Raw genomic sequence first — 12038 nt, 5'->3', positions numbered from 1 at the left:
AGTCTTAAGTCCATATCTTTTTGCTTTATTCATGGATGTTCTCACTAGACATTTGCAAGATGATGTACCTTGGTGTATGCTTTTTGCTGATGATATTCTTCTTGTTGATAAGACTAGAGAGGGAGTTGAAGGTAAACTTGAATTATGGAGGTCAACCTTAGAGTCTAAAGGTTTTCGCTTGAGTAGATCTAAAATGGAATATATGGAGTGTAATTTTAATAGTAATAGACATAGTGAGGGGATTGTGACTTTGGGCGATCAAGTCATTAATAAGAGTACACGTTTTAGATATCTTGGATCTATTGTTCAGAGTGATGGTGAAATAGATGGGGATATTATCAACAGAATTCAAGTTGGATGGTTGAAGTAGATGAATGCATCGGGCTTGTTGTGTGATAGAAAAGTACCCCTCAAACTTAAGGGAAAATTCTATAAGATGGTAGTGAGGCCTGCAATGCTTTATGGTGCTGAATGTTGGCCATTAAAAGAGAAGCATAATATTAAGTTAAGTGTGACAGAGATGAGGATGCTCAGGTGGATGAGTGGCTTTACCCTTAGAGATAGGATACGAAATGAGCATATACGTGAAAAGGTTGGAGTAGCTCCAGCAGAAGATAAGATTAGAGAGAGTCGCCTTAGATGGTTTGGTCAAATAAAACGGCGGCCTTCCAATGACCCGGTTAGGAAAGTAAAGGTATTAGATTTGACTTATATTAAGAAAGGTAGAGGCAGACCTAAAAAGACCTTGTTAGAAAATATTAGGAATGGCCTTTCTTTATTAGATTTAAACGAGAATTTGACCTTTAATAGTACACAATGGAGAAAAATGATTCATGTAGCCGACCCCACGTAGTGGGATAAAGGCTTGATGTTGTTGTTGTTGTTTTCTTTTTTCTCTTTTTCATTCAATTTTATTAATAGGCTATAAATGTTATGTTTTAGCACATTAAATAATGGTGTTATGTTCCAATACTTTCCGTTTATATTTGCTACAATTAAAAGTTACTTAAAATTCTAATTCTGTCCTTCCATACATATTAAATTATGTATATAGTTCAGACTATGAATTGCTTTATTTGCTTGTTTTTCCTGTTCATTCCTAAAGAATATGCATTCCAGCAGATCCTAAATGCATAATTAAAAGTGATAACTAAATTAGCTATATATTTGCTACTATATTAATGAAAATGCATTTGGGTGGATCTCAATTGCGTTATGAAGTTTGCATGCATTTATATGCATCTACATTATTATAAGTTATATTATTTATTATATACACTTCCACATGTAGGTTTCTTCTCCACAGTTAATTGAATTTATTTTTTTAATTCATGTTATTTATTTTATCTCTATTATGATTGCTATCTATCTTGTGAATTTTAATTTAATTTAATTACTTATTCCTAAAAAAAATAAAGAATAAATAATTCAAAAGGAAAAGCTTCTAATAATAAAAATAGTTTATGGTGGAATCAAAATGTGCAAGAAAAGATAAAAAAATAAAAACTATTTTATAAATAATTGGTTTAAACTTAAAAGCTTAGAAAATTGGGAAAGATGTAGAGAGGCCATAAGAAGTCTAAAAAAGCAATATGATATGCAAAGAATTAATCCTTTAATGATTTATATAGTAAATTAGATATTAAAGAGGGTGAAATATATATGAATAAGTTAACCAAGCAAAGCGATAAAGTAAGGATCTAGTTCAAGTGAAGTGCATTAAGGATGAAGACCGAGATGTGCTTTAATTACAAGGGGATATTCATTATAAGTGGTGAGATAGTTCAATAAACTTTTTAATGAAGATTGTGAGAATATGATTGACTTTAGTAACATTAACACCCTAAACAAAAATAAAGATTTTTATTTTTATTATCGTATTAGTAATACAAAGTTATAAAGGCTTTAAAGAAAATGAAGTGTGGAAAAGCAAATGGACCTGATCATACTCCAATAGAGGTGTGAAAATTAGGAGATGAAGGAATTTCTTGGCTTACTAAACTTTTTAATATTATTTTCAAGACTAAAAGATGTCAGATGAGTGGAGGAGTGCGTTGGTTACTATTTTTAAAAATAAAGGTGATAAACAAGAGTACAGATTCTAGAGGGATTAAGTTAATGAATCATACATTAAAACTATGGGAGAGAGTAATTGAGCATTTGTTACGATGTGATACAATGTTTCGCAAAATCAATTTTGATTCATGTCTAGTAGGTCTACTATAGAAGATATACACTTATTGATACTAAATTAATACTGAAATATAAAAATCATAAATATTTATTTATTATTTTAAATAAGTTTTTAATTCAGTTTTGAATCTACTTTAATTGTTCATTTAGGCTAGTCTTTCTATCTATAATATGAACTTAAAATTTATTTATTAAAAAGTTCTTTTTATTTATATTCAGCACAGCAAACTTGATATTTATAAGTGTTCAAACGCAAGGTGGTTCGACCAAGTATTTTCCGATTTCATTTGCATTATATCAAGGATCAACTTTAAGCTTGTACCTTTTTGCTTTAGACATGGATATTCTTACTAGACATTTGCAAGAAGATGTATATTGGTGCATGTTTTTTGCTAACAATATTATTCTTGTAGATAAGACTAAAGAGGGAGTTGATGAAAAACTTGAATTATGGATGTCAACTTTAGAGTCTAAAAGTTTTCGTTTGAGTATATCTAAAATCGAATGGATGGAGTATAATTTAAGTGGCAATATATCTAGCGATGGGATTGTTACATTGGGTGATCAAGTCATTAAAAAGAGTGTGTGTTTTAGATATCTTGGATCTATTATTCAAAATGATGGTTAAATATATACAGATATTATTCCTAGAATTCAAGTTGGATGGTTGAAGTGGAAGAATACATGAGTCATGTTGTATGATAGAAAAGTTAAGGGAAGATTTTTATGAGATGGTGCTTATGTGCATTGTTGTTTGTGTTTATGTGCATTGTTGTTTGTGTTAGTTTATTCACTTTTGCTTGTAATAATTAGATTGCATTGGAAGAGTTTATAAGAAACTCTAAGTGTGATATGCACACAAAAGTTGCCCCCTCCTCTTTCAAATGTCATAACGGTATAATCCATTAATACTCTCATTCCTGCCACATCCAACTTGGCTATCATTGACATTTTCAGAGCTCAGCAATCATATTTATACAATATAGTTGAGTTAATTGCAATTTTATAAAAGTAACCTTCAAATCTTTATGATATTATGCTATTGCATAACACTCTGTAACAAAAAGCTTATACATTGGGATATTGCACACCTGGAATTCTTATGCTTATGGAGATTACTTTATGCTTATGGCAAAAAGCTTATACATTGGGATATTGCACACCTGGAACTCAAAGCTATTATGGCCTTTGGAAACTACATCCAAAATTGGTTTGTGAATATAATGGAATAATCATTGAAGGAGATAATGTAAATATCATGAAGATGCTTCAGGATTCGATTGATTTGAAGATGAGCAAAGGTACAAAAACGGACCTTTCCTTCTTACAAGTTTTCAATAGAGTAATTTTTCTTTTTGCTCATAGAGAATGTAATAAATTGGCAGATTTTTGTGCCAAGCATGCTTTATTAGGTGATTTTCTTTGGGACTCTTTTATTGAGTCTAATCTTCCTACAAGTTTTGTTGACTTGTTAAGGAAAGATACTTCTTTGTAAGGTTCTTTGGTTTACATTTTAATGCAATTGCATCTTTTTCAAAAAAAAAAAAATAACACTCTGTAACAACTTTATTTTAACTACTTAGCCATAACTCCAGAATTTATATCCTATTCTTCAATAATAATAAGTTAGTTAATATAAAAGTAGCATTATTAAAAGCTCGGTTTAGAAGTGAAGTGAAACGAAGCATTATCCTTGCATAGCACTTGCTTGTGAACCATAAGCTCATAGTAGTGTCATGCCACTTCACTGTGTCACATTGTAGTATTGCACCATTGGCTCCAGCTCAAAACAAAAATCCTAATTCATATTTCGATTCAGCATCTGCCACAAAAAATAAGCATGAATGTTCACTTTTCATTGTTTTTCATAATTATTGATTTTCTTTCTCATTGATTCTATGTTCTCTCCTACTAGAGCCAGTTACTTCTTGATAATTATGCCCTTTATGCTCTCTCACGTGCTAGTTATCTCATACACTAATCCTCTTGCCAACAATCTTCTTCCTCAAAATGCTTCTGAATCCATCGTATCCACACTCCGTGCTCTCTCTGCCTCTTAATTTCTAGTTGGTCACTCTATATAATTAGTAATGTTGATTTTTTATTATTTTTCATCCCTCATTATTTATACCTTTCATTTTTTTCTTTTTCAAATAGCTAGAAATTACAAATGTTGAATGTATCATTATATTATTGAAAATTATTACCTAATTTAATTTAAATTTGGCTAATTAAATAACTATTGTATACACATAAAATATTCATAAATGATATGCAAGCCATTAAAGCTCTAGTTTATAAAGCGGTGTTTTGCTATGCACGTTGAATCAAAAAGGAACACTTATTGTGCATACATAGTTTAAAACTGCATAATATAAGAGGCGCGCCTCTGCGCAATTTGGACCCATGCCGCCTTTTTGACTAAGCAATTTTGGCGTTTGCTGAGGCTTACGCCTCAGGTACAGTGAGGCGCGGCTCAATTGTGGTATTGCGCAATTTTGCATGAGGCGTGCGCCTCATTAAATGGTCCCACTCACTTAAGTTTAAAATAAAAAAGTTATTTCCTTCTTCCTTCTACCGGTCCAAGCCGAACCAAACGAAGGTCTCCTGCGGCAGCTATTCCGCACGCACCCGATCCCGGATCTCACACACGTTTCCGCCGCATCTCGTCGGTGAGTCCTTTGTTTCTGGCCAACCCTTTACATCACTTCTTCAAGTGTTCTTAGGGGTTTTTTTTTTAAGTTTAGGGTTTGATTTTTCAACTAATAGGAAAACTAGGATTTTAATTTTTTTGAGTTTTTTTGTTTTATTTTGCATTTGTGCTTTAGGAAATACGGTTAAGGGCAAGGAAAAGTCTAATACGTCATTGCGGAGGGAACCTTCTTAGAAATACAGTGTACAGGTTGACGTAGGTGGCGGTGAGAAGACTTGTGTGTATTTGAAATGCAATTTTTGTAATAAAGTGGTGAAGGGCGGAGTTACCCGCATGAATGAACACTTATCCGGCTCTCATAAAAATGTAGCACCGTGTGCAAATGTGCCGAACAAGGTGAATGATGAAATTATTGCTTACATGAAGAAGAGTAACACGACAAAACATTTACAACCGGAACAATTTGATGAAAGGGTCGAACAAGGTGCTTACTACGGGAACGAGAGTGGAAAGGGCTCTTCCTCCACTATACATAATGGAGGTGTGCGGGGTCCGATGGACTAGTATATGATTAATCCAGGAGAGGATAGAGGACAAGCACAAATGATGCCTACAATTGGTACCAGAGAGGGTCGACATCAGGTTTGTATGGATATTGACAGATTTTTTTTATGAGAATGACATTCCATTTAATGTTGCGAAATCGCCGGCCTACTTCAATATGTTGTGATCTGTAGGGTTGTATGGGAGAGTAGACCTGTCAACATTGGACCCGACCCGAAAATCAGACCCGAACCCGACCCAAAAATTTTGGGTTTGGGTTGACCCGAACCCGAAGCGGGTCGGGTTCGGGTTGACCCGGAAACCCGAGAATAATCCGGGAATGACCCGGAAAATGGCCCTGCCTGAATCTTCCCGACCACAACTCCGCCTACCCGGGCTGCACGCCTGCCCCACACGCGTCGCTCACGTCACGTCACTCGCGACCTCGCGTCGCGTCGCAGTCGCTCGCGTCGCGTCGCAGTCGCTCGCGTCGCATCGCATCATAGTTGCCCGTGTCGCTCGCCTCGCGTCACGTCGCTCGCGTCGTGTCGTGTCGATACCTCGCTGGCATCATCGTCGCTGCCTCGCTGGCATCGCCGCCACTGCATGCTGTCGGCCAACCGCTGCACGCTGCCGGCCTACCGCTGCACGCTGCCGGCCTGCCGCTGCACGTTGCCGGCCTGCCGACCGCCATCGCACGATGCACGGTTGTCGCGCTGCCTGCATTGTCCGTCGCGTGCGGAAACTAAAAAAAATCAAACAGAAGCGAGTCGGGTCGAGTTGACCCGAACCCGAAGCAAGTCGGGTTCGGGTCCGGAAAATCGACCCATTTGCAAAAATGGGTCGGGTTGGCCCGAACCCAAATAGTGTCGGGTCAGTTTCGGGTTCGACCCGAACTCGAGCCGTGACCCAAAATTGACACCCCTATGGAAGAGGGTTGAAGGCACCTTCCATGTACAAGTTGCAAACATGGATTTTGAAGGAGCTGCAGAACACAGAGCAGAGTATCGATGAGATTAAACGGACATGGAGTGAGACTGGTATTACAATTATGTTAGATGGATGGTCTGACATGAAGAGCAGGAGCATGATTAATATCCTAATAAACAATCCCTAAGGCACGTGTTTTTACAATCATTTGAAGCTTTAGATGAGGTTAAAAATGTTCATTTCATTTTCAATTTACTAGATGGGGTTGTTGAGAAGAATGGGGAGCAATTGGTTGTTCAAGTGGTGACTGACAATGCCAGTGCATATAAAACAACTGGTCAGATGTTGATGGAAAAGAGGAAACACCTCTATTGGACCCCCTGCGCAACACACTGTATCAATCTTATATTGGAGGAACTTTGTGATTTACCTCAACACAAGAGCGCACTTTCTAGGGCAAAGAAGTTCACAAAGTTCATCTACAACCACTCATGGGTATTAGCCTTAATGAGAAAGTTTTCAAAAAAGGAAATCATTCGCCCTGCTACCACTAGGTTCGTTATTAGACCTTTCATGCATCACATATTATATTTGTGCACTGCAAATCATTTTCAATTCTTAATACAAATTTATTCTACAGGTTTTCCACGTCTTATTTGGCACTGCAAAGCCTGTGGATGTGAGACAACCTCTTGAAGCAATGTTTATATCGACACAATGGCTTAATTCTACGTTGGGCAAGAAACTTGAGGGGAAGGAAATACAAAGATATTTCACAACTTTTTATGTGTTATTACATTATATATACATTACGTGGGTAATTAACAAGACAATAATCATTCTTATTGAACAAGGAAGAGAAAACTCAGTAACATTGAAGATGATAATGATATGACATTCATAGATATAATTGGAGAAGAAGATTCCCTTGAAGACCCATTTAGTGATGGGACATGATTGGATTTTATATGTTATTTCTTATTTGTACTTTGGGAGCTTTGATAGACTAATATTTTGTGGTTTTGTACTTTGAATTATACTATGCGATGCATATATTGCATCTATTTTATTATTTTCCACTAATTTCACTTGTAATTTAGATGTTTTTATTGTATGATAGACTCTTACTATTATTTACCTGTTAAAACTCTTAAATTCTCATCTACGCAATTCTTCATCTGTGAGACTTAAGCCTCACACCGCCTCGAGGCTTACACCTAGCCTCACGGACGAAAAACGCCTCGAGGCTTATTTACGCAATTTTAAGCCTTGTGTGCATAGAGCTTTAAAAACATTAAAGGAACATAAGAAATTAACAAACTAAATACTTTAAACAAATGATGAACTAATTAATATTAATAAACGCAAACAAATGAAATCATATGAATAGAATGATTAACAAAACACCCATTTATTCAATAGAAGTAAAAAATCTACCATAACAAGGTATATATTTTTTTTCTTTTTTTTTCATAACAAGGTACATAATGCTGAGCCAAAAAATTGATATAGAGTTCATGATGATGATGACCATAACAAAGAAAATTAATCAATTACTATCACTTTTAGTTTATATTTTACTAGCACCACATTATTTCAACAATTTAAAATTTATGAATGGTTTGACACATATTAAGTGGAAATTAAGAGAGATGCATGTAATTTTTTAGAATGAATTTTTTTCTTCTACCTTATACAACAACCAATTTATAGGGCATTCCCATCAAGCATAGTTTCAAATTACTTTATAGAAGATAGTTTACATTACATTTACTTTTTGTTGAACCAATAACCTGAAATGGAAATTCTACTCTCAACCATCCTTTGGTTTTATTTTTCAGTAGCATAGTTTTTCTTATGTAATGAAAAATAAGAATCCCATCAATTGCACTCATCATTATGAACAAATGATATGTAGCTCAACAGTCAATTTCATATAAGATGGGCAAAGAGAAAGAGACAGAAGTGCCATGGGCCCAAAAATTCTTTTGTAGTTCCTTTTAGCACTTTATAACTTTCTTTTTTCTTAAGTATGTTTATACCTTTTAATGTTGCATCCCATGATTCAACACAATCATACACCATCCATATTCTTTTGATATTATCATCAAATCAAATCCATCTATCATGTTTCTCTTTTATATCGATATGAAAGTTTGTTGTCACAAATGTGGTTTGAGTTATCATGGTTGTTGCACACCCAATTGACATCATACCAAAGGCTAGGATTGGTGTTAAAAAAATGTTCAAGACTTAAGGTTCTCTTTGGAAAAACTTTTTCAATGCTTTATTTTGTTTTCCAATAATAGTTTTAGAATCATCTTTACAAAAAATTACAGCTACACAAACAAAACCTGTATGAGCAAGCATCATGCAATCTTAAGGGAAGAGTATTTAACAACTCTTAATTAACAATTTACAAAATAAAATTTGATGGAACGTTCCCTAGGGTCAATGTTTTTATCCCTAGGGTCAATGTTTTTATTTAAATATTTTTCATTCCTAGATTCAGTTGGTCCTTCGGTCCATATCTTTTTTTGGCATAACAACACATTTTTGCAATAATAAAATGTCCTCAATACCTATCCCCATTCTTTAGGATGTATTCTTAACTCTGTTGCTAATACTACAGAAGAATGCATTCAATATGCATGTAGGTATTCCAATTCCCTCCCTAGGCCCGTTTATGCTTTAGGCCAAATATTTTCAAACAGTTTTTTCATCCATTTAAATCTGGGAGCCTTCTTAAATCCCATTTTCCTTCAATTTTAGGATAAAAACCAGCATTTTGTAAATCTAGAAGTTGGATTTAAGATATTTACACTATCCTCGTAGTGCCTATTCTTCTTCATTAAATCCTAAATCTTAAGAATACCTATAAAGGAGTTTACTAGAATTTAACCAAATTTAATTTGTATCATTTAACGACTCTGGCGTTTACTAAATAACCTACTTGTAGCAAAACAGCCCCGCATAGAAAGGGAGCAAATTATTTAAAAATCATTTCAGTATATATGTAAAACATTGTGTCATACATACGCTATAATTTGATTTTCTGAAAAAAGTAAGACAATCGGATGGACAGGGCACCCAAAAGCACCAAAAAGAACGAAAAAATTATGCTGCGAGGAAAAAAGAGTGTATTAACCCCAAAACCCTAGAATATCATGCGGAAAATTGAAGCGGTTAATCAAAATATATAAAAGAGGCAAAAAATTGCAAGAAGAAGAGAAACTAAAGCAAAACTGACAGCAAGTTCTTCTTCCTCGACCAAATCAAACTGCGCACTAATAGCTTGCTTGTCCAGCTCCGGAAAAAACTTGAAGAACCTCGGAATTAGCTGCGCCGCTAGTTGCTTGGCCTTTGTGCTGCCACTTTTTACAGCGTTTAAAATCCCCTCGTAGTCGCTGACATGCTACATCCAACATTCGAAACGCGGACGCCAAAACACCAGCAATCAGACAATAAACCCTAAGCCAAAAGCCCAGGAATTCAAACGGAAATTGATGAACAGAGAAGACAGAGGAGGAGGACACCTGTGCCTTGTCCTTTGCTTCATTGAGCCTCTCACCATACTCGTACAGCTTCTCCACCTCCTTGGCGTCGCCGATGACGGCGCCCATTTCTAAAGGAAGTAAAGGAGGAGGCCAAAGAGAAGTGGAACGAAAACGACAGTACAAAGAGCAGAAAGCGGAGAGGGGGGACCGGGAAGCGGGGAGAGGGGAGCGGCGACCCGAGATTGGAGTGCGGAGACCGGAGATTGGAGAGGGTTGTATAAGAACTAGAGAGGTAGAGGGAGGAAAACAGATGAGACGGTATCTACTTTTGTTTCGGAAAATTTAGCATTATATATATATATATATATATATATATATAATAAATTAGTTCAAATATTCAGAGTGATGATATCTACCACATATCAAAGGTTATATGGTAAAAGTTTACTAGAACAAGAGATATTATATTATAATCAATTTTAAGAAAGAGAAAATATACAAAACTTTATATATATATATATATATATATATATAATCTAAGGGATTTCAAGAGAAAGAAGCTCCAAGAAAGTAGAGAGAGAAAGTTCCGTTTGATTTCAAATTTTTCATCTCCGTTTTTCTTGGCGGGTAATCCGTCGATGACGGAGGAGGCGGTGGCTTTCGAAGCTGATCGTCGGATTCCCCCCGACGATCCACCTTCTGTTTATGTTTGTCCTCAAGGCTCGTTCAATTCTCTAAAAGCGAGACCTCTCAGAATCAACGAGCCTTCAATTGAAGTTCAGAAGAAATCTCCACCAGTACCTGGTAAAGGTAAAGGGAAAATGAATCCAGTTCAAGATTTTAAACTTCTTTCGGATAATGGCCCATCTCTGATTCGTCGTTTCAATGATACAGAAGCTTCGTCTTCAGACAAAATGAAGATTGTTAAACAAGTTTATGTTCAAAAATTGTCCTCAAATACAGCTCAACTATTTGATCAAATCCCAGAAGGTGCAGAGAAGATAGGAGGAGCTGAAGTGGTTTTGCAAAGTTATAAAGAAGACATCTCGGAAGGAAATGTCAGGGTTAATAAAGAAGGTGGTTTAGAGGAGATCTCCAAAGAAATTATTAAGAATGAAACAGTTCCAGTAAATTCTGAAACAGTTTTGTCAAACCTTAATTCAGTAGTTGATAATAACAAGTTTGGTATTCTCAGTTTTAGTTCAGCCAAAGGAGAGACTATCTGCACTGAAACAGAGGAAGAAGAACTGGAAGATGGTGAAATTCAAATCACTACACTGAAAGTAATGTGGTTGATAATGTATTGGTGTTGGCTGATTCTTCTAAAGTCAAAGGCAAGCTTATCAAAGAACTCAATTCTCTGGGTAAAGATAATATTTTATCTCAAAGAAGGAAAGGTGAACATGTTAAGAAGATTAGAAGTGGAAATAATTCCACTTTTAAGCTCAAATGACCTCCTTAGTTTTTTGGAACTGCAAGGGGGCCAGGAAGTTAGAAGCCTCCCACTACTTAAGGGATTTTGTTAAAGAATTTGATCCTTTCCTTGTGGGATTAGTTGAAACGAAAGTTGTGTCTTTTGATAGACAATATATCAATAAACTTATTGGAGATAGTTGGGACTTTTTCTTTGTTCCAGCAGAAGGCCTTTCTGGTGGAATATTGATCAGCTGGAGAAGTAAAATTTGTTATGTTACAGTGCTTCATGCTACTTCACAAACAGTGATTGGAATTTTCAAAATTCCAAACAAAGGAGAATGGTTGACAGCCACAGTATATAGAAGCAGAGATTTTTATAAGAGAAGGCAATTATGGGAAAGCATAGATGCTTATTCAAATACTCACCTTCCTTTTATCATTGAAGGAGATTTAAATTGCATCTTGTATCAAGAAGAGAAAAGGGGAGGTAAGATGTTTACTTTTACTCAAGGACCTCAAGACATGAACTTATTCATGAATAATTGTGATTTTCATGATGTTGGAATCATTGGTCCTAAATTTACTTGGTGTAATAATAAGAAGGGAGGAGCTCGCATTTTAGAGAGACTGGATCGTTGTCTCCTCAACTCGACTGCTATGAAAATTATTCAACCAGCTGTAGTTCGACATCTTGTTAGAATTGCATCAGATCACTGCCCTTTAGTGAATAACATTTTTACTTCAGGATTTCGAAAGCCTAAGAAACTGCAGTTTGATGAAATTTGGACTTCATTTCCAGCGTCCAA

General features: G+C 35.6%; 1 protein-coding gene across 3 annotated transcripts in view; it reads right to left on the bottom strand.

Moving 5' to 3' along the window:
* LOC110102591 (apoptosis inhibitor 5-like protein API5) overlaps positions 1-10152 on the bottom strand; it is a 79746-nt gene extending 69594 nt beyond the window's left edge. For all 3 annotated transcript variants that reach the window (XM_020830976.2, XM_020830977.2, XM_028695471.1), the window contains exons 1-2: positions 9856-10152; positions 9570-9734 (exon numbers count right to left, since the gene is read on the bottom strand). In XM_020830976.2, the coding sequence (XP_020686635.1) occupies positions 9570-9734; positions 9856-9942 (252 nt within the window). In that variant the 5' untranslated portion in view covers positions 9943-10152. The remainder of the gene's footprint in view (positions 1-9569; positions 9735-9855) is intronic.
* Between the last annotated feature and the right edge of the window lie 1886 nt (positions 10153-12038).

The sequence above is a fragment of the Dendrobium catenatum genome, unplaced genomic scaffold, assembly GCF_001605985.2.
Source record: "Dendrobium catenatum unplaced genomic scaffold, ASM160598v2 fragScaff_scaffold_637, whole genome shotgun sequence".
In the NCBI taxonomy this organism is placed as follows: Eukaryota; Viridiplantae; Streptophyta; class Magnoliopsida; order Asparagales; family Orchidaceae; genus Dendrobium; species Dendrobium catenatum.
The sequence above is the reverse complement of the archived record's forward strand: the minus strand, read 5'-3'. Positions and strand labels throughout refer to the sequence as shown.